The following is a 26,840-nucleotide window of genomic DNA, read 5'->3' on the forward strand; positions in this document are numbered from 1 at the left end:
GATTGATTTGCGTATTTTATTAAATCGCCAGATCACAACTAGCAGAGCTGGTAGCTAAATGAACAGGACTTCAACTAAAGGTTACATCATCAAATTACTTCCCTCTCTCTCTAATACTTAATGGGAAATAAAAGCAGACATCTCATACGGTATGGCAAGCATCCTATTCCCTGTGTAGTGCATTACTTTTCACCAGAGCCCTATGTGGTTAACCCTGTGTCACTTAGGTCAAAGTTAGTGCACTACATGGGGAATAGGCTGTCATTTTAGACACAGACAGTAGCTGGATACAGACTGTTGATTTGTCATCTAGCCAAACACAAACACCTGTAAACAGACATTACACTATGCATGGTATCCCGTAATTGTCTTTGTATAAAACTATTGAACATTTAGTATAAACAGAACTGCTCTCTCTGTATCTTTCGTCTCATCCTCCATAACCCTGGGATGGACATCAAAACAAGAGATTCAATCTGAAACCCTATAGCGTTATTGACATTTTAAAGATAATTTCCAATTGAGTCGACATCTGCAGCATTTATCTTGAATGCGGTCTCCGCAAAGACGGTAACATTGCCTTAAAAATCTGCATTGTTGACTAGAGCTCTCGGATTGAATCCTGGCCTAAACAATATTCTAACAGAGAAATAGTCCATCCAATGGCAGGTTGTCCAAACAACGATCCTTCGTGTCGCCGTTATCTGAGTGATTGTCGTGGAGATGCCTGGCACTCGTTGTTCCTCTGCTCTCCAACTGCTCATAGAAGAGAGAACAGACGCAGACATCATCAATGCATGATCAATAGCCTACTGGTATTGATAGACTGATCAATGGTTCTTAATGGCTGACTATTGTAAAGTATCATTTTTACCTGTAGATGGTAGTCTACTAAGCGTCATTGATTGTCATCTGCAAACAGGCCAGGAGGAGGAAGAACCATCATGTCTAGAAGCTCCAAAGCTGCTTCCACTTTACATCTACATAGAAGCACACATGCATGGTAGACAGGCGCGCGCACACACACACAGTGACATTCACAATTCAAGCCCATAAAACTAGTCTGACAACAGATTACACAATGTGACATTTTTTTCCTCTCCTACTTACGGGTACACTGGTTCTTCTATATCCACGGGGCCTGGCAAGTAAAAAAGGATGATGATTTAAACATAAAGGTATTTTTCCACACTAATGTATCAGATGTAGAAAGTGGATTCCTTTCATTGAACTCAATAAATTCCAACAGCATTCTCTCAACCTTTATTGGCTGCTTTCCTGGATCCAAATGAAACTCTACTGGACTATGAAAGAAAGGCATGCTAAATGGATAAACTGCGTCTGACTAACCAGCCCAAAGACTAGGCCTGATGTGTGGAATGTGTAGGACACAGAATCCATACGTAGCTCTTCACTTACTGATTGGTTTTTTTTCAGGTTCTTCATGTCTTCTCAAATGGAGACAGTAGGGAAAGTGAGAGTTGGGGAGTAGGGAGAGGAAGAAAGAGAGAGAGAGAAAGGGTGCAGGGAGAGGAGAAGAAAGAGAGATGGAGAGGGTAAGAGAGATGGAGAAGAAACAGAAGGGGAGTAGGGAGAGGAGAATAAAGAGTTGCGGAGTAGGGAGAGAAGAAAGCAAAAAACAAGAGGTAAGCATCAAAGGAAACATTCATTCACCTTTACCTTCATCTGTGTGTGTGTGCAATTATACTGTATGTACCTCCTGATGGGTTCCTCTACAACAGGTTTGTGGAAGAAAGTGGCCAGCTTCTGAAGTGCTTCATGTTTCGCCCTGCAGAACAGACATCAGAAGAACAAGATATTGTTAATACTATTAAAATCCTTGTCTTATTATCTGTGTGTGTGCATGACTCACTGAATATCCATGCCATCTATGGTGGTGTCATTGTGTGTTTGTTGGTGGTGGATGCTAAGCTCTCTGCTTCCTGGAGAAACTAAACACACACACAATCATGTAAACAATAACAGATGTAGCCAGCCAAAGGTATTTTAGGTATTTAAAAAGGGGAAGAAAAGATGAGCAGGACATGCAGGAAGCTGAGGCCAGTCATGGCTCATTGATAGATCATTGAACCCTAGTGACTTGACTTTGGTATTTCACTCACCCGTCATGGACATGGTTTGGATGTGGCCGCTGCGGAAGAGAAGTGAGCTGCCATCGCCTGCATCGGCATGTCCCCCTGTGTGCCTTCCCTACACCCCCTGGACCCCGCCGCCAGAGTGCACGCGTCGTGACGGACCAGCGCCCACAATCTCCTGTCTTCTAGGCAGCAGTGGCCCCATGCGGCCTACTTAGGCATGAGAATAGCATGCCATTCACCCACTATTCGTTTCAGGTGGAGCTCTAATAAACGAAGGTGTGTCGACAGATACACTGTATTCTGACCTGGATTTAATTCCACCACCTTTACGCGCGTGGAAACCATGAATAAGGTCGGTGGGAATCTGCCGGTTAAAAGTGGAAAAAGCATCTACTTTATTTTTTCAAATAGAAATAACAGCATTCTCCATGCACTGTTATGTATAAATTGATAAGAGCTCGGTAAATGAGCAATCCGTTTGGAGACGGGAATTTTAAATATGCATAGCAATTGTTTTAGATGATTATTCCTTATGATCCCTGGAGACAAATGTGAAACCAGCCATTTGGTAGCAAACTCAAAATCATATCAACATGGCATGTATTGCGGCCCCTTTTCCACAGTGAAATAGGCTATAAATAGCGGTGTCATTATTCTGAATTTTAATTGTTTGCCTTCAGAATTTGCATGGATGAAATCTGGAGATCCAAGCTATAGGTTTCTGTAGGGCTGAACCTGCCGAATTGATGGCATTCTTTCATTGATCCCTATATTCTGAACCCGTTCTCTCCATGTACAGTTGAAGTCGGAAGTTTACATACACAGGTTGGAGTCATTAAAACTCGTTTTTCAACCACTTCACATATTTCTTGTTAATTAACAAACTGTAGTTTTGGCAAGTCGGTTAGGACATCTACTTCGTCCATGACACAAGTAATTTTTCCAACAATTGATGACAGACAGATTATTTCACTTATAATTCACTTTATCACAATTCCAGTGGGTCAGAAGTTTACATACACTAAGTTGACGTGCCTTTTAAACAGCTTGGAAAATTCCAGAAAATGATGTCATGGCTTTAGAAGCTTCTGATAGGCTAATTGACATAATTTGAGTCAATTGGAGGTGTACCTGTGGATGTATTTCAAGGCCTACCTTCAAACTCAGTGCCTCCTTGCTTGACATCATGGGAAAATCTAAAGAAATCAGCCAAGACCTCAGAAAAAAATTCTCAAGACATCAGTCTCAAGACATCAGTCAGAAAGTTAAAGCTTGGTCGCAAATGGGTCTTCCAAATGGACAATGACCCAAAGCATACTTCCAAAGTTGTGGCAAAATGGTTTAAGGACAACAAAGTGAAGGTATTGGAGTGGCCATCACAAAGCCCTGACCTCAACCCTATAGAAAATTTGTGGTCAGAACTGAAAAAGCGTGTGCAAGCAAGGAGACCTACAAACCTGACTCAGTTACACCAGCTCTGTCAGGAGGAATGGGCAAAAATTCATCCAACTTATTGTGGGAAGCTTGTGGAAGGCTACCCGAAACGTTTGACCCAAGTTAAACTATTTAAAAGCAATGCTACCAAATACTAATTGAGTGTATGTAAACTTCTGACCCACTGGGAATGTGATGAAAGAAATAAAAGCTGAAATAAATCATTCTCTCTACTATTATCCTGACATTTCACATTCTTAAAATAAAGTGTTGATCCTAACTGACCCAAGACATGGTCATTTTTACTAGGATTAAAAGTCAGGAATTGTGAAAAACTGAATTTAAATGTATTTGGCTAAGGTGTCTGTAAACCTCCGACTTCAACTGTATATGTTATTGAGACTGTCGACAAAATTTGAATTAAAGGTACACTGTAAAGGGATGGCTTAAAATAAATGTACTGAAAACCCTATTGAATGAAAACTCCCAGAGAAAATCTGTTGGCCAGCAAGTGGGAGGGTTTTCAGTGGTTGAATGTAATGTATTCAGAGAGAGCAAGGTAGCCACACCTGCAGAGCGTATTACGTGACTGAAAAAGGTAAGTCTGAATATCAAATACTGAGAAGTGCGTAGGAAAGGCGTGCATAGGAAAGACGTAAATTCCTAAATCGGGATCGGGCCCCTGTTGAATAGTCCCAATTGTGAATAGTCCCCACATCTAAACGTGCCTGTTCTAACAGTTAACGTTGCAGTGTGTACTGACCTCTCTGTAGGATCTTCCTCATTGGGGAAGGAGAGAGGTTCATTGTCATACGTCCACTCCTCACTATCGTCTGTAACTGAGGGAGAACATACACAGTTGAACTTTTTACTGCACTGTTTCTTGGTAGTCTTAAACAAATCTACTTTGAAACAAAAGTATACACCTCACACACATGGTAATGGGCTTAAAAACAGAAGACACCTGTACCATGTCAGATATAGAGTAGAAATGTTTTCCATTTTGAGTTTGCATCCAAAGTTACACTTTATATACACCTCAGAAGACTGAAATGTAACAAAATTGTTTGACATAGAAACACCAGATTTTCATCGGGTTCTTTGAAATAATCTTTAATTATGAAAAATATGAATAACATTCCGCCCATGAGGAGGCCAAAGAGGGTGCTTTTTTGACTGCAGGAAAGGGAAACAAGTCATTTGGATCCACAATATGACGTGTGTGCACGTGCACTAAATGATTAACTGTGGACAGCGGAGTACTTACAGCTGCCTGTATCTTCCTGCAGTGGGTAGTGATTGGAAGTCCTGCTGCCCATCCTGGCCACCTCTCCTCCCTGTTGTACCACAGTACTGCTGTCCTTATGGCTGATGGAATGAGAAGCCTTCTTCCCCAGCTTCAACATCTCCTTAATGTCCAGATCCAGCTGGCTCACTGAGACGTACCCATCTATACACACACACAGATAAAACACTGATTACACCTGCTATAACTGAGATGTACCCATCTATACACACACACAGATAAAACACTGATTACACCTGCTATAACTGAGATGTACCCATCTATACACACACAGATAACACACTGATTACACCTGCTATAACTGAGATGTACCCATCTATACACACACACAGATAACACACTGATTACACCTGCTATAACTGAGATGTACCCATCTATACACACACACAGATAACACACTGATTACACCTGCTATAACTGAGATGTACCCATCTATACACACACAGATAACACACTGATTACACCTGCTATAACTGAGATGTACCCATCTATATACACACAGATAACACACTGATTACACCTGCTATAACTGAGATGTACCCATCTATACACACACAGATAACACACTGATTACACCTGCATTAACTGAGATGTACCCATCTATACACACACACAGATAACACACTGATTACACCTGCTATAACTGAGACGTACCCATCTATACACACACAGATAACACACTGATTACACCTGCTATAACTGAGATGTACCCATCTATCACTCACACACAGATAACACACTGATTACACCTGCTATAACTGAGATGTACCCATCTATACACACACACAGATAACACACTGATTACACCTGCTATAACTGAGATGTACCCATCTATACACACACACAGATAACACACTGATTACACCTGCTATAACTGAGATGTACCCATCTATACACACACACAGATAACACACTGATTACACCTGCTATAACTGAGATGTACCCATCTATACACACACACTGATTACACCTGCTATAACTGAGATGTACCCATCTATACACACACACAGATAACACACTGATTACACCTGCTATAACTGAGATGTACCCATCTATACACACACACAGATAACACACTGATTGCACCTGCTATAACTGAGATGTACCAATCTATACACACACACACACAGATAAAACACTGATTACACCTGCTATAACTGAGATGTACCCATCTATACACACACACACACAGATAACACACTGATTACACCTGCTATAACTGATATGTACCCATCTATACACACACACACACACACACACACACAGATAACACACTGATTACACCTGCTATAACTGAGATGTACCCATCTACACACACAGATAAAACACTGATTACACCTGCTATAACTGAGATGTACCCATCTACACACACACAGATAAAACACTGATTACACCTGCTATAACTGAGATGTACCCATCGATACACACACACAGATAACACACTGATTACACCTGCTATAACTGAGATGTACCCATCGATACACACACACAGATAACACACTGATTACACCTGCTATAACTGAGATGTACCCATCTATACACACACAGATAAAACACTGATTACACCTGCTATAACTGAGATGTTCCCAACTATACACACACAGATAACACACTGATTACACCTGCTATAACTGAGATGTACCCATCTATACACACACAGATAAAACACTGATTACACCTGCTATAACTGAGATGTACCCATCTATACACACACAGATAACACACTGATTACACCTGCTATAACTGAGATGTACCCATCTATACACACACACAGATAACACACTGATTACACCTGCTATAACTGAGATGTACCCATCTATACACACACAGATAACACACTGATTACACCTGCTATAACTGAGATGTACCCATCTACACACACACAGATAAAACACTGATTACACCTGCTATAACTGAGATGTACCCATCTATACACACACACAGATAAAACGCTGATTACACCTGCTATAACTGAGATGTACCCATCTATACACACACACAGATAAAACACTGATTAGACCTGCTATAACTGAGATGTACCCATCTACCACACACAGATAAAACACTGATTACACCTGCTATAACTGAGATGTACCCATCTATACACACACACAGATAAAACACTGATTACACCTGCTATAACTGAGATGTACCCATCTATACACACACACAGATAACACACTGATTACACCTGCATTAACTGAGATGTACCCATCTATACACACACACAGATAACACACTGATTACACCTGCTATAACTGAGATGTACCCATCTATACACACACAGATAACACACTGATTACACCTGCTATAACTGAGATGTACCCATCTATACACACACACAGATAACACACTGATTACACCTGCTATAACTGAGATGTACCCATCTATACACCACACAGATAACACACTGATTACACCTGCTATAACTGAGATGTACCCATCTATACACACACACAGATAAAACACTGATTAGACCTGCTATAACTGAGATGTACCCATCTACACACACAGATAAAACACTGATTACACCTGCTATAACTGAGATGTACCCATCTATACACACAGATAAAACACTGATTACACCTGCTATAACTGAGATGTACCCATCTACACACACAGATAAAACACTGATTACACCTGCTATAACTGAGATGTACCCATCTATACACACAGATAGTTCGTAAACACATATAACTCATGTTGTATCCACCTGCAAGACCGTTTTCACATACAGTAGGTCTTCAAGTAATGACAACACAACAACCTGTCTGCGATCCCGCATTCAAGCAACTACCGTAGATGTTGAACTGTTTGACTCATTTTGTGGCCATCTGTATTTGTGTAGAGGTCAGGGGTTAAGGAGGTGTGTAACTTACATGTATTAGTGCTGTCCCTGACCAGCCATTTTCCTTTGGGGCAGTTTGTGGTCCGTATGATGCTGACGATGTCTCTATTCTTCAAAGCCAGGTCGTTCTTCCGTCCTTTAGATGCTACCGTCACTGTAGCCTGATATATAGCCTCCTCCTGACCTGTTATCTGCATACGCACGCAGGCATGCACACACAGTGGAAATATCATCTCAGCGGTCCCATACTGTGTTGACTGTAGAGTGCGATGAATGCAATGTAAATCTGTTAATCCAGCTGGGCTTTACATTAATGACATACTCTGCTAGAGGGGCTGCTACTGTTGATATTACCTTGTGTATCAATCTGTGTATTACTGAGCGTTGTAGTGTAGTGTGCACTGTGTGTACTAGCAACACTTGGGTTAGGGTTATATGAGGTTTCCTATAAATCCCACTCCCTCTCTTGTCGTTAGTAATCAGACTTGAGATCCAACTGTGCCTTCTGCGAAAATCGTTCATAGACGTCATTGGGAGTTTTGCTCAAAAAATGAAGGTTAAGTGAAGCTATTACCATGTAAACATGTTGTTCAGTTAATCTACCATCTTGAAGGAATGAAATCACACTGGTTTCTACTACCGAGAACACTATTCCACTCTCCTCTCCTCTAAGGATTTCTTACCTTAAACGTCTTCATCTCGTTTTCTTTCTTCTCTCTCTCTTTCTGCTCCTTCTTCTCTCTCTCTTTCTGTTCTTTCTTGTCCTTCCCCAGATGTTGTTTGTCTTTCTTCTTCAGATCTTTCTTCTCTGGGGTTTCCGGAGCAGGCTTCTTAAAAGACCAGCCAGCCCTGGGTGTTCCTTTAGTCTGAAAACAATAGGAAGATGAGGGTCATGTCTGATAAGATCTTTACTGGGTGATTGGATTCCCACAGGGTAGATGCAGAGAAGTGTCTGACAGATAGAGGAGCTTTTACTGTGTGGAACACAGACCTGGGCCAAATATGTTCAAATATGAAGCTATCAACCAATCAAAAGACCCAGAATCTTCCTTACCGGAGGCTGAGTCTCAGCATATGGGTCTGTGAAAAGATAACAGGAAGAGAAATAGATAAGAAAAAATGATGACATCTGAAAACATATTTTACGTTAGTTCATCTTATTGGATGCAGATAAGATCAAATCAATGAGAGCGGTAGCAATGCCAGTCTGTCTAGGGTCGATAGGAGAACAGAGATAAACACACATATCACCTTCACTGCTAGAGACACTGGTCTACATAACATTACATACAGTACACACATACTCAACATCTGACCTCATCTCACAGATTCACACCCACAGCTGGAAACTCTCATGCTGGTGGATGGTATCTGAGTGAGAACTTACTGTAAGGTGCCTGTGTCTTACTCTTTGGTTCCTTCTTCTTCTTGGTGGGTTGACCCTTGACCTTCTGTTTGGCTGAGGGCATGTCTTCATTGGCTTTGTCATAGCTCTCATAGGTGGCGTCTTCTGCCGCAGATCTGGAGGGGTGGGGGTTGGGGTGGGGAACGGTTAGTCAGGGACAAGAACATGACATAGAACACTATTCTAGTGGAGAACGGGGGCTGGATGTGTTCGTTTTAAGGCAGAAATGAGGTACGTTTGAGAGAGAGTAAGAGTTAGCTGGTTGAGTTACCCTGCCGCTGGCTGGGGGTCCTGGCTGGAAGGGGAGGCAGGGACAATTTCTTGGATAAACTCCACCCGAACCTCCAATGGAACCTCGACCACCGGTTCTGATTCTGGAACTCTGTGGTCCTCGAATTCTGGAAGCCCCTCCCCCTCTTCCAGAATGTCCTGCTTCAGAAGCACTGTCTCTGGAATGTTGTCACCATATTCTCCATCCCCCCATTCTGACCCCTCTCTCTCCACCAAGTCTGCAGGCTGGATTTCTCGGGCTTCCAATTTCAGAAGCTCCGACCCTACATCCTCAAACTCGGGAACGTCAAGAGCAGGATCGGCTACGGAGAACTCTAGAGGAGCAGGAATCTCCCCAGCTGAGAAGAGAGACAGATAGTTACCCAACATGAAGAACCACACACTGATAACTACTCTATCCTTTCTCTTTTAGTTTCCCAGTTTATTAGTGTGTGTGTGTGTGTGTGTGTGTGTGTGTGTGTGTGTGTGTGTGTGTGTGTGTGTGTGTGTGTGTGTGTGTGTGTGTGTGTGCGTGTGTGTGTGTGTGTGTGTGTGTGTGTGTGTGTGTGTGTGTGTGTGTGTGTGTGTGTGTGTGTGTGTGTGTGTGTGTGTGTGTGAGATATGTTTGTCTATGTGCACTGTAATGTGGTTTGTGAACACACTGCTGTGGAGCTCTTTAGTGGCAGAACATGTCCAGTGTGAGGAGGTGAGTAGGATGTACCATGGGAGGTCAGGTTCATGGAGGGGAATCGGAGGGGTTTCTCTTGCAGGGGTCGCAGGGTGGAGGCCTCCGGAAGGCACCTCCTCGAGAGAGGAGGGGGTGCCACCAACAGGTCTGGTATCCCGTCCCCTGCTATCCTCTCCAACACAGGAAACGCCTGCCCTAAAAAGAGAGAGAGAGAAAGAGAGAAAGGTTCAATACTAGGCTTGGGCATGTATACCATATATACAGTATACCAGGGTATTTTGAAACGCCGACAGTACGGAGCTTGGGCTGTGTGTGCTATGCCACTGCTTAAAACTATAAGTTAACTAAGATGTGCCAATGAAATGGTCTTCATCGCAGGGCTCCTGGGTCGTCAATAGTTACCACAGCCAGTCATAAACCCTGCCTATTTCTACACTGTAAAATGTGACGTTAAACCTAACCATACTGCTAACCTTACATTGTAGCAGACACTCTTATCCAGAGTGACTTACAGGAGCAATTTAGGGTTAAGTGCCTTGCTCAAGGACACATCTTTCACTCAGGGATTCGAACAAGCAACCTTTCGGTTACTGGTGCAATGCTCTTAACCGCTAGGCTACCTTGCGCCCTTATGCCTAATGCCCTTATGCCTAATGCCCTTATGCCTAATGCCCTTATGCCTAACCCTATGGCTAACCTTATCCCTAACCTTAAATTAAGTCCAAAAAGAGAATTTCTGCATTCATACATTTTTATAATAACTAGTGGCAACCGGGCTCCAGCTATGCATTTGGTTTGTTAACTTGCTAGCAAGTGGCTAGCTTGCAAGATCCAGCTTCTTGGTTACAGCAGAGACAACCAATCCCCTCCTGGATCAAGATCCCTGCTGCCTAAATTTGTTCTATGCTTCATTTTTTTATATGATAATAATATTTTTTTGCATTTGGAAAGAAATAGAGCCCCTTGTGTGCACTGCCGGTAACACTGTATACCCTGGTATGGTACAGGAACGGTATGAAGGTATGAACATCTGGATACCGCCCAAACCTATTCAATACTAAGAAAGATAAAGCAGTGAAAACGACACTGTGTAGGGTGTTGTTTTGTTGTAGTGCAACGCTGTGAAGCGAGAGTCTGAGCGGTTGAACTGGCCTGTTCACTGGGTCAGCCAGGAGGAACACTCTGCTTAACTGACAACTACATTCCTCAAATTAAAATGATGTAATCATCACCAACAAGAGAGTTAGAGCACAAGACAATGGCAGCAGCACCCAGTGCTGCCCCACAGTGACACAAAAAAAGATAGTTGAAATACCTCTCTTTCTCCATCCTACTCTCCCCTTCTCCTCCTCACCTACGCCCTACTCTCCCCCTTCTCCTCCTCACCTACGCCCTACTCTCCCCCTTCTCCTCCTCACCTACGCCCTACTCTCCCCCTTCTCCTCCTCACCTACGCCCTACTCTCCCCCTCTCCTCCTCACCTACGCCCTACTCTCCCCCTTCTCCTCCTCACCTACGCACTACTCTCCCCTTCTCCTCCTCACCTACGCCCTACTCTCCCCCTTCTCCTCCTCACCTACGCCTTACTCTCCCCCTTCTCCTCCTCACCTACGCCCTACTCTCCCCCTTCTCCTCCTCACCTACGCCCTACTCTCCCCCTTCTCCTCCTCACCTACGCCCTACTCTCCCCCTTCTCCTCCTCACCTACGCCCTACTCTCCCCTTCTCCTCCTCACCTACGCCCTACTCTCCCCCTTCTCCTCCTCACCTACGCCCTACCCTCCCCTTCTCCTCCTCACCTACGCCCTGCTCTCCCCTTCTCCTCCTCACCTACGCACTACTCTCCCCTTCTCCTCCTCACCTACGCCCTACTCTCCCCCTTCTCCTCCTCACCTACGCCCTACTCTCCCCTTCTCCTCCTCACCTACGCCCTACTCTCCCCTTCTTCTCCTCACCTACGCTCTACTCTCCCCTTCTCCTCCTCACCTACGCCCTGCTCTCCCCTTCTCCTCCTCACCTACGCCCTACTCTCCCCTTCTCCTCCTCACCTACGCCCTACTCTCCCCCTTCTCCTCCTCACCTACGCCCTACTCTCCCCTTCTCCTCCTCACCTACGCCCTACTCTCTCCCTTCTCCTCCTCACCTACGCCCTACTCTCCCCTTCTCCTCCTCACCTACGCCCTACTCTCCCCTTCTCCTCCTCGCCTACGCCCTACTCTCCCCCTTCTCCTCCTCACCTACGCCCTACTCTCCCCTTCTCCTCCTCGCCTACGCCCTACTCTCCCCCTTCTCCTCCTCACCTACGCCCTACTCTCCCCCTTCTCCTCCTCACCTACGCCCTACTCCCCCCTTCTCCACCTCACCTACGCCCTACTCTCCCCCTTCTCCTCCTCACCTACGCCCTACTCTCCCCCTTCTCCTCCTCACCTACGCCCTACTCTCCCCTTCTCCTCCTCACCTACGCCCTACTCTCCCCTTCTCCTCCTCACCTACGCCCTACTCTCCCCTTCTTCTCCTCACCTACGCCCTACTCTCCCCTTCTCCTCCTCACCTACGCCCTGCTCTCTCCTTCTCCTCCTCACCTACGCCCTACTCTCCCCTTCTCCTCCTCGCCTACGCCCTACTCTCCCCTTCTCCTCCTCACCTACGCCCTACTCTCCCCCTTCTCCTCCTCACCTACACCCTACTCTCCCCTTTTCCTCCTCGCCTACGCCCTACTCTCCCCCTTCTCCTCCTCACCTACGCCCTACTCTCCCCCTTCTCCTCCTCACCTACGCCCTACTCTCCCCCTTCTCCTCCTCACCTACGCCCTACTCTCCCCTTCTCCTCCTCACCCACGCACTACTCTCCCCTTCTCCTCCTCACCTACGCCCTACTCTCCCCCTTCTCCTCCTCACCTACGCCCTACTCTCCCCCTTCTCCTCCTCACCTACGCCCTACTCTCCCCTTCTCCTCCTCACCTACGCCCTACTCCCCCCCTTCTCCTCCTCACCTACGCCCTACTCTCCCCCTTCTCCTCACCTACGCCCTACTCTCCCCTTCTCCTCCTCCCCTACGCCCTACTCTCCCCTTCTCCTCCTCACCTACGCCCTACTCTCCCCTTCTCCTCCTCACCTACGCCCTACTCTCCCCTTCTCCTCCTCACCTACGCCCTACTCTCCCCCTTCTCCTCCTCACCTACACCCTACTCTCCCCTTCTCCTCCTCGCCTACGCCCTACTCTCCCCCTTCTCCTCCTCACCTACGCCCTACTCTCCCCTTCTCCTCACCTACGCCCTACTCTCCCCCTTCTCCTCCTCACCTACGCCCTACTCTCCCCCTTCTCCTCCTCACCTACGCCTTACGCTCCCCCTTCTCCTCCTCACCTACGCCCTACTCTCCCCCTTCTCCTCCTCACCTACGCCCTACTCTTCCCCCTTTCCTCCTCACCTACACCCTACTCTCCCCCTTCTCCTCCTCACCTACTCCCTACTCTCCCCCTTTCCTCCTCTTCCTCACTTCCCCACAGGGTTGGGGAGTAACTGATTTAATGTAATCAGTTAAATGTAATCTCATGTTTTAAAAACTAACTGTAATCAGATATGTCACCAGTTCAAATATTTTAATCAGATTACAGATACTTTTGAAAAACTCGATGCTAACTTCTTGAATTACTTTTCAATTCAGGAAGGATGTTTGAGAAAAAATACATTATGACATTCAATTCAGCATTGAAAAAAGGCGCAGGTTTTAAGTTTTTTCCACCTGATAGAGTCTGACCACAGGTCAGAGACCACTATGATGACACACCAAATGCATTTCATGGATCCTTTTTGTCTTATTCTAATGTCGCCTAAGGAGGAAATAACCCAAAAGTAACTGAAAGTAATCAGATTACATTACTGAGTTTGGGTAATCAAAAATGATGTTACCGATAACTATTTTGGACAGGTAACTAGTAACTGTAATGGATTACATTTAGAAAGTAACCTACCCAACCCTGCTTCCCCATCCTCCTCAAGACAAAGATGTTTCTGGCACAGAGAGGTATGCTACCTTCTCTGCTGTTTAGTGTCTGCAGCGTTGCAACAACAACCACATAACACCTACTGCAGGCCAGGGACTCTCTGGCAGCCTAGATCCAGCAGCATACCTGACCTACTGCATACCAGCCTAGCTGACACCCTCTTAAGATATCTAAACCATTCAACCATGCAAAGTCTTACCTAGGGTGTAGGGGTGAGCTGCACTCCTGTGTACTTCATGTTCAGAGTGAGTACGAAAGCAGAGTGAACAGAAAAAGGAGAGAGATATATAGAATGAAAGAAAGAGCGAGAAAGAGAGAGAACAAGGGCCTCAGGGAAAGAGAGATGCAGACACTTACTAACGTCAACACTGTTGACCAGGGCCGGTTTCAGGGGTGTAGGGGGCCCCGCCCCGGCCAGATCATCGTAGTCGATTGGTGGGAGCTCAGGGAGGGATTTGTGGGGGAGTGGGGGTTGGTCCTCTATGGTGGGTGGGACAGGGCTGGAGGGGGAGGGGGTGGTCAAAGGGCTGGGGGAACAGAGATGGAGTTAATAGATTGTAATAATAACAATATGGTTATTTAGCAGACTCTTATCTAAAGCGACTGGGGGATGAGCAATGGACAGGAAACGCTAATCAATCTGTAAACAAACTGTCAACGTCACCTGATTCCCTGTCTCACTGACACAGTATATGTTAGGATAATATGTTAGGATAATATGTTAGGATAATATGTTAGGATAATACAGTATGTTAGGATAATATGTTAGGATAATATGTTAGGATAATACAGTATGTTAGGATAATATGTTAGGATAATATGTTAGGATAATATGTTAGGATAATACAGTATGTTAGGATAATATGTTAGGATAATACAGTATGTTAGGATAATATGTTGGGATAATATGTTAGGATAATACAGTATGTTAGGATAATATGTTGGGATAGTATGTTAGGATAATATGTTAGGATAATATGTTAGGATAATATGTTAGGATAATATGTTAGGATAATACAGTATGTTAGGATAATATGTTAGGATAATATGTTAGGATAATACAGTATGTTAGGATAATATGTTGGGATAATATGTTAGGATAATACAGTATGTTAGGATAATATGTTGGGATAATATGTTAGGATAATACAGTATGTTAGGATAATATGTTGGGATAGTATGTTAGGATAATATGTTAGGATAATATGTTAGGATAATATGTTAGGATAATACAGTATGTTAGGATAATATGTTAGGATAATATGTTGGGATAATATGTTAGGATAATACAGTATGTTAGGATAATATGTTGGATAATATGTTAGGATAATACAGTATGTTAGGATAATATGTTAGGATAATATGTTGGGATAATATGTTAGGATAATACAGTATGTTAGGATAATATGTTGGGATAATATGTTAGGATAATATGTTAGGATAATATGTTGGGATAATATGTTAGGATAATACAGTATGTTAGGATAATATGTTGGGATAGTATGTTAGGATAATATGTTGGGATAATATGTTAGGATAATACAGTATGTTAGGATAATATGTTGGGATAGTATGTTAGGATAATATGTTGGGATAATATGTTAGGATAATACAGTATGTTAGGATAATATGTTGGGATAGTATGTTAGAATAGTTGATGTTAACGTTAATGTGTATGTATTAAAGGTATATTGGGCACCTGCCAAACTTCCTCTTGGCCTTCTCCAGAGCATTGAAGATCATCTCTGTTCCTCTTTTTTTTGGTGGATTCATTTCCTCTGCTCGCCCTAGAGCCGACAGGGCTGAGAGTGGTCTTTCCTGGACCGACACGGGGCTCTCAGGCTGGGGGGACGGGGGTGTGACTGGGGGGTCCACAGCTGGGGGAGGGGGGGTGTGAGAGGGAGGTGGAGAGGCAGAGGACTCGACTACAACAGCAACATCCACTACTACAGACTCAGGTTCAGGTTCAGGTTCAGGTTCAGGTACAAGTTCAGGAGCTGGAGGTGGAGGTGGAGAGGGGGTAGGGTCAGCGGGTGGGGGTGGCCTGGCAATAACAGGTCGACGTGGGGTGGCTATAGTGGGTGGTGGTAAGGTGGGGATAGCAGAGGGGTTAGGGGTGACTGGGGGAGTTGGTAGCGGCCTGGGTAGGGCAGGAACAGGGGAAGGGGTAGGGCTGGGGGGAACCAATACAGAAAGGGTGGGGGCTGGGATGTTCTCAGCTGGGGTTTCTAACTCCAGGGTAAAGGGGGCAACAGGGATGGGCTCAACGATAGGAGGGTCGGGGATCATGGGGATGGGGATGGGGTCGGGTGCTGTAACGACTGTAATGGTCTCAGCTGCTGGTGCAGGCATCAGGGTGGAGGGTAACAGCTCAGGGGGTAACAGGGCATCTAGTACTGGGGTAGGTTTCGGGGCAAGGGGTAAGAGGGTAATGTGTGCTGCTGGGGCTGGTGGGATGAGGGCAGTTGGTGTGGATATATTAGCATGGGGTGATGGGGTTCTGAAGGTTGTTAGAGCAATGAGAGGTTCAGGGCCAGCCATGTCTGGGCTGACTATGTCCAACATGGGGAGAGGAGGAAACTCATCTTTCCTCTCTTTCCCTTTCCTCCCTGATTTCACAGGCTTCCCGATGCCCCGAAAACCCTTCTTCTTTACTGTTGCATTTATGGGCGGTGGCGAAGCGTCTACCAGCTCGACACTACCCCCCTTAAACCCCCTAGGGGACAGCAGGAACACCTTCTTGTTCTTCATGACTAGGTCTACCTCTGTCTTCTGTTTCTGGTCCAGCAGATCTGACGACACCCTTTCTTCTACATCGTCTTTCCCGCCATTCATCTGTCTATCTGCCTTTTCTTTGTCAGCCTCTGCCTTCTTTTTACCTAGTAATTTCACCTTCCCCTCATTCTTGTCTTTTCCCTTTACCTTCTCCTTCTCCTTGAAGATGACTCGGGGTGCGATGTCACCCTTCCCCTGGAGGGAGGTGAGGAGGGAGGGTCGAGCTCTGGGCGTTAGGTTGCGTGAGTTGGAGGGTGTGTGTGATGTGGGGCTGAAGGAAGGAAGGGAGTTTGTTGGGCTGTGAGGAGGGGACAGGACTTTAGGTTTCACAGGAAGGGCGGGTTTGGTCCTCGGCTGCTTCAGCAGCACTTCCTCATCCTGGAACTTTGCCCTCAAGGACTTGAAGTCCAGACCTTCTTCCTGAGAGAGAGATAAAGGAGGGGAGGGGGTGAGATGGGTGGAAAACAGGTACCTCATGAGAAAGACTAAGGAATCATAATTTAATTTCAAATCACAGGTTATCTTTGAGCCCTCCCTAACTGTCCCACTCGCTCTCTCTCTCTTCATAGTCTAAATCAACATAAGATAAAACTAACTAAGTGACCGGGTTATCATCCAGTGTTCCTCCTAGATAACTTTCAAGGCGGAGTGCACAACTGCCATTGGCAACAAAACTGCCAATAGAAACCCAGTAGCCAGCTTTAGCATGAATCACTCTGGCCTGCTATACCACATCATATATCTGCCATCCATACACACACACTGAGAGACAAAGACAGAGATTTAAAATCAAATCAGATGTTATTACAAAAACTGTTGCCCTTACCTGCACTAAATGACGTGACATTTATTAATATTCCTCTTAAGAGTCACAATTATGAAAACTTAGGACACTAAAGAGGCCTTTCTACTGACTCTGAAAAACATCAAAAGAAAGATGCCCAGGGTCCCTGCTCATCTGCGTGAACGTGCCTTAGGCAAGCTGTAAGGAGGCATGAGGACTGCAGATGTGGCCAGGGCAATAAATTGCAATGTCCGTACTGTGAGACGCCTAAGACAGCACTACAGGGAGACAGGACAGACAGCTGATCGTCCTCGCAGTGGCAGACCACTTGTAACAACACCTGCACAGGATCGGTACATCCGAACATCACACCTGCGGGACAGGTACAGGATAGCAACAACAACTGCCCGAGTTACACCAGCAACGCACAATCCCTCCATCAGTGCTCAGACTGTCCGCAATAGGCTGAGAGAGGCTGGACTGAGGGCTTGTAGGCCTGTTGTAAGGCAGGTCCTCACCAGACATCACTGGCAACAACGTCGCCTATGGGCACAAACCCACCGTCGCAGGACCAAACTGGACTGGCAAAGAGTGCTCTTCACTGACGAGTCTCGGTTTTGTCTCACCAGGGGTGATGGTCGGATTCACATTTGTCGTCGAAGGAATGAGCGTTACACCGAGGCCTGTACTCTGGAAGGGGATCGATTTGGAAGTGGAGGGTCCGTCATGGTCTGGGGCGGTGTGTCACAGCATCATCGGACTGAGCTTGTTGTCATTGCAGGCAATCTCAATGCTGTGCGTTACAGGGAAGACATCCTCCTCCCTCATGTGGCACCCTTCCTGCAGGCTCATCCTGACATGACCCTCCAGCATGACAATGCCATCAGCCATACTGCTCGTTCTGTGCGTGATTTCCTGCAAGACAGGAATGTCAGTGTTCTGCCATGGCCAGCGAAGAGCCCGGATCTCAATCCCATTGAGCACGTCTGGGACCTGTTGGATCGGAGGGTGAGGGCTAGGGCCATTCCCCCCCGAAATGTCCGGGAACTTGCAGGTGCCTTGGTGGAATAGTGGGGTAACATCTCACAGCAAGAACTGGCAAATCTGGTGCAGTCCAGATGCACTGCAGTACTTAATGCAGCTGGTGGCCACACCAGATACTGACTGTTACTTTTGATTTTGACCCCCCCTTTGTTCAGGGACACATTATTCAATTTCTGTTAGTCACATGTCTGTGGAACTTGTTCAGTTTATGTCTAAGTTGTTGAATCTTGTTATATTCATAGAAATATTTACACATGTTAAGTTTGCTGAAAATAAACGCAGTTGACAGTGAGAGGACGTTTCTTTTTTTGCTGAGTTTATATCTGAGAGATCAGGATATTATTATTGTTAATCCCTCCGCCCCCAACTTTGGTGTTCAGAATAGCCTCAATGAATCTACAAGGTGTCAAAGCGTTATACAGGGATGCTGGCCCATGTTGACTCCAATGCTTCCAACAGTGTCAAGTTGGCTGGATGTCCTTTGGCTAGTGGACCATTCTTGATATACACAGGACACTGTTGGGCATGAAAAACCCAGCAGCATTGCAGTTCTTGACACAAACCGGTGCGCCTGGCACCTACTACCATACCCCGTTCAAAGGCACTTAAATATTTTGTCTTACCCATTCATCCTATGAATGGCACACATACACAATCTGTGTCTCAACTCTCAAAAATAAAAATAAAAATGTATTTAACCTGTCTGCTCCCCTTCATCTACACTGATTGAAGTGAACTTAACAAGAGACATCAATAAGGGATCATAGCTTTCACCTGAATTCAACTAATCAGTCTGTCATGGAAGGTGTTCTTAATGTTTTGTACACTCAGTGTATATAGCGCTATCAGAAAGTATTCACACCCTTTGACTTTTTTCACATGTTGATGCGTTACAGCCTGAATTTAAAATGTATTACATTTAGATTTTTTTGTCACTGGCACAATACTACATAATGTTAAAGTGGAATAATGTTTTTCAATTTTTTTCAATTTAATTAAAAATGAAAAGCTGAAATGTCTTGAGTCAATACAGTTGTAGTCTGAAGTTTACATACATCTTAGCCAAATACATTTAAACTCAGTTTTTCACAATTCCTGACATTTAATCGTTGTAAAAATTCCCTGTCTTAGGTCAGTTAGGATCACCATTATTTTAAGAATGGGAAATGTCAGAATAATAATAGAGAGAATGATTTATTTCAGCTTTTATTTCTTTCATCACATTCCCAGGGGGTCAGAAGTTTACATACACTCAATTAGTATTTGGTAGCATTGCCTTTAAATAGTTTAACTTGGGTCAAACGTTTCGGGTAGCCTTCCACAAGCTTCCCACAATAAGTTGGATGAATTTTGGCCCATTCCTCCTGACAGAGCTGGTGTAACTGAGTCAGGTTTGTAGGCCTCCTTGCTCGCACACGCTTTTTCAGTTCTGACCACAAATTTTCTATCGGATTGAGGTCAGGGCTTTGTGATGGCCACTACAATACCTTAACTTTGTTGTCCTTTAGCCATTTTGCCACAACTTTGGAAGTATGCTTGGGGTCATTGTCCATTTGGAAGACCCATTTGCGACCAAGCTTGAACTTCCTGACTGATGTCTTGAGATGTTGCTTCAATATATCCACATAATTGTCCTCCCTCATGATGCCATCTATTTTGTGAAGTGTACCAGTCCCTCCTGCAGAAAAGCACCCCCACAACATGATGCTGCCACCCCCGTGCTTCACGGTTGGGATGGTGTTCTTCGACTTGCAAGCCTCCCCCTTTTTCCTCCAAACATAATGATGGTCATTATGGCCAAACAGTTATATTTTTGTTTCATCAGACCAGACGACATTTCTCCAAAAAGTACAATCTTTGTCCCCATGTGCAGTTGCCAACCATAGTCTGGCTTTTTTTATGGCTGTTTTGGAGCAGTGGCTTCTTCCTTACTGAGCGGCCTTTCAGGTTATGTCGATATAGGACTCGTTTTACTGTGGATATAGATACATTTGTACCTGTTTCCTCCAGCATCTTCACAAGGTCCTTTACTGTTGTTCTGGGATTGATTTGCACTTTTCGCAACAAAGTATGTTCATCTCTATTAGACAGAACGCGTCTCCTTCCAGAGCGGAATGAGGGCTGCATGGTCCCATGGTGTTTATACTTGCATACTATTGTTTGTACAGATGAACATGGTACCTTCAAGCATTTGAAAATTGCTTCCAAGGATGAACCAGACTTGTGGAGGTCTACAGTTTATTTTCTGAGGTCTTGGCTGACTTCTTTTGATTTTCCCATGATGTCAAGCAAAGAGGCACTGAGTTTGAAGGTAGGCCTTGAATTTCATCCACAGGTAAACCTCCAATTGACTGAAATTATGTCAATCAGAATCTTCTAAAGCCATGACATAATTTTCTGTAATTTTCCAAGTTGTTTAAAGGCACAGTCAACTTAGTGTATGTAAACCTCTGACCTACTGGAATTGTGATACAGTGAATTATAAGTGAAATAATCTGTCTGAAAACAATTGTTGGAAAAATTACTAGTGTCATGCACAACGTAGATGTCCTAACCGACTTGCCAAAACTATAGTTTGTTAACAAGAAATTTGTGGAGCGGTTGAAAAACTAGTTTTAATGACTCCAACCTAAGTGTATGTAAACTTCCGACTTCAACTGTAAGTATTCAACCCCCTTGTTATGGCAAGCCTAAATAAGTTCAGGAGTAAAAATGTGCTTAACAAGTCACATAATAAGGTGCATGGACTCAGTCGGTGTGCAATAATAGTGTTTAACAAGATTTTTGAATGACTACCTCATCTCTGTATCCCACACATACAATTATCTGTAAGGTACCTCAGTCGAGCAGTGAATTTCAAACAGAGATTCCTCCACAAAGACCAGGGAGATTTTCCAATGCCTCACAAAGAAGGACACCTATTGGTAGATGGGTAAAAAAAATAAGTAGACATTGAATATCCCTTTGAGCATGGTGAAGTTGTTAATTACACTTTGGATGGTGTATCAATACACCCAGTCACTACATAGATACAGGTGTCCTTCCTAACTCAGTTGCCGAAGAGGAAGGAAACCGCTCAGAGATTTCACCATGAGGTCAATAATGGCACTGGAAAAGAAGGCTGACGTTTTATGGGTTCCTATCCAATTGTGTTGTTTTTGTTTGTTTCTTTGCAACTTATTTTTTTTGCTTATTTTGTACATAATGTTGCTGCTACCGTCTCTTATAACTGAAAATAACTTCAGGACATAAGAACTGCGATTACTCATCAGAAACTGGCAGAATCCTTTTTTTCCTTTAACGAGTCCGACGAGCCCAACGTGAATGACATACTGCCTTCCCGGGAACAGGCCCAGATCCCCGTCATTTGCGTAAAGAGAAGGCAGAGAAAAAGGGGTCGGAGGGCGGGCTGCCTTCTGTGAATTCGTGGGTGATCGAATAAACCCCCACTGCCTTCCATTCTGCTAGCAATCTTTTCAATCTTTGGAAAATAAAATCGATGACCTACGCGGAAGATTAAACTACCAACAGGACATTCAAAACTGTAATATCTTATGCTTCACGGAGTCGTGGCTGAACGACGACATTATCAACATACAGCTGGCTGGTTATACGCTCTACCAGCAGGATAGAACAGCGTATCTGGTAAGCCAAGGGGTGGGTGACTATGTATTTTTGTAAATAACAGCTGGTGCACGATATCTAAGGAAGTCTCGAGGTTTTGCTCGCCTGAGGTAGAGTATTTCATGATAAGCTGTAGACCACACTATCTACTTAGAGAGTTTTCATCTGTATTTTTCGTAGCTGTCTACATACCACCAGTCTGATGCTGGTACTAAGACCGCACTCAATGAGCTGTATTCCGCCATAAGCAAACAGGAAAATGCTCACCCAGAGGCGGTGCTCCTAGTGGCCGGGGACTTTAATGCAGGGAAACTTAAATCGGTCTTACCAAATTTCTATCAGCATGTTAAATGTGCAACCAGAGGGAAAAAATCTCTTGACCACCTTTACTCCACATACAGAGATGCATACAAAGGTTTCCCTTGCCCGCCATTTGGCAAATCTGAACATAATTCTAGCCTCCTAATTCCTGCTTACAAGCAAAAAGCACCAGTGACTCGATCAATAAAAAAGTGGTCAGATGAAGCAGATGCTAAGCTACAGGACTGTTTTGCTAGCACAGACTGGAATATGTTCCGGGATTCCTCTGATGGCATTGAGGAGTACACCACATCAGTCATTGTCTTCATCAATAAGTGCATCGATGACGTCGTCCGCACAGTGACCGTACATACATACTCCAACCAGAAGCCATGGATTACAGGCAACATCTGCACTGAGCTAAAGGCAAGAGCTGCCGCTTTCAAGGAGCGGGACTCTAACCCGGAAGCTTATAAGAAATCCATCAATCAGGCAAAGCGTCAATACAGGACTAAGATCGAATCGTACCACACAGGCTCTGATGCTCGTCAGATGTGGCAGGGCTTGCAAACCATTGCAGACTACAAAGGGAAGCACAGCCAAGAGCTGCCCAGTGACACGAGCCTACCAGATGAGCTAAACTGCTTCTATGCTCACTTCGAGGCAAATAACACGGAAACATGCATGAGAGCACCAGCTGTTCCGGAAGACTGTGTGATCACGCTCTCTGCAGCCGATGTGAGTAAGACCTTTAAACAGGTCAACATTCACAAGGCCGCAGGGCCAGACGGATTACCAGGGCATATACTGCGAGCATGCGCTGAACAACTGGCAAGTGTCTTCACTGACATTTTCAACCTTTCCCTGTCCAACATGTTTTAAGCAGACCACCACATCTATAGCCATGAAGTGCTTTGAAAGGCTGGTCACGGCTCACATCAACACCATCATCTCAGAAACCCTAGACCCACTCCAATTTGCATACCGCCCTAACAGATCCACAGATGATGCAATCTCTATTGCACTCCACACTGCCCTTTCCCACCTGGACAAAAGGAACACCTATGTGAGAATGGTATTCATTGACTACAGCTCAGCGTTCAACACCATAGTGCCCTCAAAGCTCATCAATAAGCTAAGGACTCTGGGACGAAACACCTCCCTCTGCAACTGGATCCTGGACTTCCTGACGGGCCGCCCCCAGGTGGTAAGGGTAGGTAACAACACATCCGCCACGCTGATCCTCAACACGGGGGCCCCTCAGGGGTGCGTTCTCAGTCCCCTCCTGTACTCCCTGTTCACTCATGACTGCACGGCCAGGCACAACTCCAACACCATCATTAAATTTTCCGATGATACAACAGTCACCGACAACGACGAGACAGCCTATAGGGAGGAGGTCAGAGACCTGTCCGTGTGGTGCCAGGACACACAACCTCTCCCTCAATGTGATCAAGACAAAGGAGCTGATTGTGGACTACAGGAAAAAGAGGACCGAGCACGCTCCCATTCTCATCGACAGGGCTGTAGTGGAGCAGGTTGAGAGCTTCAAGTTCCTTGGTGTCCACATCACCAACAAACTAACATGGTCCAAGCACACCAAGACAGTCGTGAAGAGGGCACGACAAAACCTATTCCCCCTCAGGAGACTGAAAAGATTTGGCATGAGTCCTCAGATCCTCAAAAGGTTCTACAGCTGCACCATCGAAAGCATCCTAACTGGTTGCATCACTGCCTGGTATTACAACTGCTCAGCCTCCGACCGCAAGACACTACAGAGGGTAGTGCGTGTCGCCCAGTACATCACTGGGGCAAAGCTTCCTGCCATCCAGGACCTCTATACCAGGCGGTGTCAGAGAAAGGCCCTAAAAATTGTCAAAGACTCCAGCCACCCTAGTCATAGACTGTTCTCTCTGCTACCGCACGGCAAGCGGTACCGGAGCGCCAAGTCTAAGTCCAAGAGGCCAGCTGCTACCCCCAAGCCATAAGACTCCTGAACATATTATATTATATTTGCATTGCCACCCCCCCTATTTTACACCGTTGCTCCTCTCTGTTGTTATCATCTATGCATAGTCACTCTAATAACTACCTACATGTACCTCCATTATCTCGACTAACCGGTGCCCCCGCACATTGACTCTGTACCGGCACCCCTCTGTATATAGACTCGCTATTGTTATCTTACTGCTGCTCTTTAATTACCTGTTACTTTTATTTCTTATTCGTATTTTCTTTTTTTTGAACTGCATTGTTGGTTAGGGGCTCGTAAGTAAGCATTTCACTGTAAGGTCTATTCCAAAACATGCACCCTGTTTGCAACAAGGCACTAAAGTAATACCACAAAAAATGTGGCAAAGCAATAAACTTTTTGTCCTGAATACAAAGTGTTATGTTTGGGGCAAAGACAATACAACACATTACTGAGTACCACTCTCCATATTTTCAAGCATAGTGGTGGCTGAATCATGTTATAGGTATGCTTGTAATCATTAAGGACTGGGGAGTTTTTCAGGTAAAAAATAAACAGAATGGAGCTAAGCACAGACAAAATCCTAAAGGAAAACTTGCTTCAGTCTGCTTTCCACTAGACACTGGGAGATGAATTCACCTTTCAGCAGGACAATAACCTAAAACACAAGGCCACATCTACACTGGAGTTCCTGAAAAGAATAATGGGAAAATGTTGCGCAATCCAGGTGTGGAAAGCTCTTAAAGACTTACCCAGAGAACTGTAATCGCTGCCAAAGTTGCTTCTGCAAAGTATTGACTCAGGGGTGTGAATACTTATGTAAATGATATATTTCTGTATTTCATTTTCAATACATTTACAAACATTTCTAAAAACATGTTTTCACTTTGTCATTATGGTGTGGTGTGTGTAGATGGGTGAGAAAACCATTTGTTTTAATTATTTTTCAATTCTGGCTGTAACACAAATACATTTGGAACAAGTCAAGGGGTATGAATACTTTCTGAAGGCACTGTACTTCCATTTATTTTTAAAACTGGTACCGGGCTACCTTCAAAATAGTCTTGTGAGGCTTGTGAGGGTCCCAGAGCAAAACAACCGACATGTACATGTTCTTGAGAATCTCACCCAAACCGTTCAGAGACTACAGACAGAAGTTGGCAGATCAGAGGTACCGAATTCAGACTAATCCCATGATGCTTGTGGGGGTCATAGAGTAAAACCGAGAACACCATGGTGTTCATGAGACTCTCATCTTTCCATAGAGCATTAGTTTGTAGTCCAAACCGTTTATCAGGATGTCTCATTGTCTGACAAACACAGCTGTAGCTCAGCCACCTTCCACTACAGATGCGGAAGGCCGCCATTGGCGGATGCAGTGGATTGAGACGCAACCCATGCAACAAAAATATATTTATATCTCTAGTTTAAACAGACAGATTTTGAAGGGCATTTTTTATTATGCCAATTAGATTTCCGGCGGGGTCGCTGACATCGACGTTAGAAGGTAAACAATACAGCCACATCTAGTAATAAACCAGAGAGAAGAACCAGCAACTAATGGTTGTTGAGACAAGAAGCATGGGCATCATGCCAACTCCCTATAACTACACAGTAATACAACATGTAACAATGGCGCGGAACTCTGTCCGTGAACCACGGTTACGTTATAACAGCACGGCGCTGTGTGTGTCCAAGAGAGAGAGAATGAGATGAGTCTTAGTACTGAAAGTGTAATAACACTAGATAAGTTTTACCTGGTCCATCGTGCGTAATTCAACCAGCAACAGACAGCTATGGGTAGCCTTGTTCCACCTCTATTCTCGCTTTATCCAGGTGGCAGCTTCAGCCTCTCATTCTGGCTAGTTCCTTTAACGTCCTTACACCAAGCAGTGACACAAAACAGTCAACACAATAACTCGGAATAACTTTCTCCAGTGTCAACAGTCCAGGAGGCTACCGGCAAATGTTACTGTTCTCACCTACAAATAGAGGATTAGGCTGGTCTACAGACCTTACATTGACCTACTCTCTCTCGGTATGTGTTTCTTAGCTTCGGGAATGGATGGTTTGGTTCTAGGATGGAAGTCAGGTTGTAATTCTCTCTCCCACGCTCATAGAAATATTCACGCGCACAGAAACGGTCCGTCCAGTTAAACGGGTCCGGCGGTGTCGAGAGCGAAAGGCAGTTCAACGCAACGTGTATGATGCACTTTCTGACAGCTCTCATCCAACAGGAATGTTGTCCGGAATGCAGTGTGTGTGTGTCATTCGTCGTAGCTGGTGC

General features: G+C 44.8%; 1 protein-coding gene across 3 annotated transcripts; it reads right to left on the reverse strand.

Moving 5' to 3' along the window:
• Window positions 1-2: 2 nt before the first annotated feature.
• Window positions 3-26,790, reverse strand: LOC106584206 (uncharacterized). 3 transcript variants are annotated; one of them, XM_014169218.3, is made up of 18 exons: window positions 26,311-26,790; window positions 15,754-17,249; window positions 14,412-14,581; window positions 10,084-10,245; window positions 9,364-9,721; window positions 9,096-9,208; window positions 8,742-8,767; window positions 8,371-8,553; window positions 7,719-7,878; window positions 4,801-4,983; window positions 4,297-4,372; window positions 2,124-2,152; window positions 1,874-1,952; window positions 1,718-1,789; window positions 1,420-1,451; window positions 1,111-1,141; window positions 875-980; window positions 3-756 (listed from the first exon to the last, which is right to left on the reverse strand). In XM_014169218.3, exons 1-17 carry the CDS (start codon window positions 26,317-26,319, stop codon window positions 899-901), a joined length of 3,261 nt encoding a protein of 1,086 aa, XP_014024693.3. In that variant the 5' UTR covers window positions 26,320-26,790; the 3' UTR covers window positions 3-756; window positions 875-898. The 3 variants fall into 3 exon arrangements, with proteins under 3 accessions (XP_014024693.3, XP_014024691.3, XP_014024692.3); XM_014169216.3 differs by having other exon boundaries at window positions 9,075-9,208; window positions 26,311-26,781; XM_014169217.3 differs by having other exon boundaries at window positions 1,420-1,448; window positions 9,075-9,208; window positions 26,311-26,776.
• Between the last annotated feature and the right edge of the window lie 50 nt (window positions 26,791-26,840).

This window comes from Salmo salar, chromosome 23 (genome assembly GCF_965601325.2).
Source record: "Salmo salar chromosome 23, fSalSal1, whole genome shotgun sequence".
Classification (NCBI taxonomy): Eukaryota; Metazoa; Chordata; class Actinopteri; order Salmoniformes; family Salmonidae; genus Salmo; species Salmo salar.

Excerpts from the sequence above, each read along its gene's own strand:
- LOC106584206 (XM_014169216.3), bottom strand. Across the intron at positions 7,879-8,370 it reads ACGAGATGAAGACGTTTAAG|ATAACAGGTCAGGAGGAGGC; the intron begins GTAAGAAATCCT and ends GTGCGTATGCAG. Across the intron at positions 4,984-7,718 it reads CAGGGACAGCACTAATACAT|ATGGGTACGTCTCAGTGAGC; the intron begins GTAAGTTACACA and ends GTGTGTGTATAG.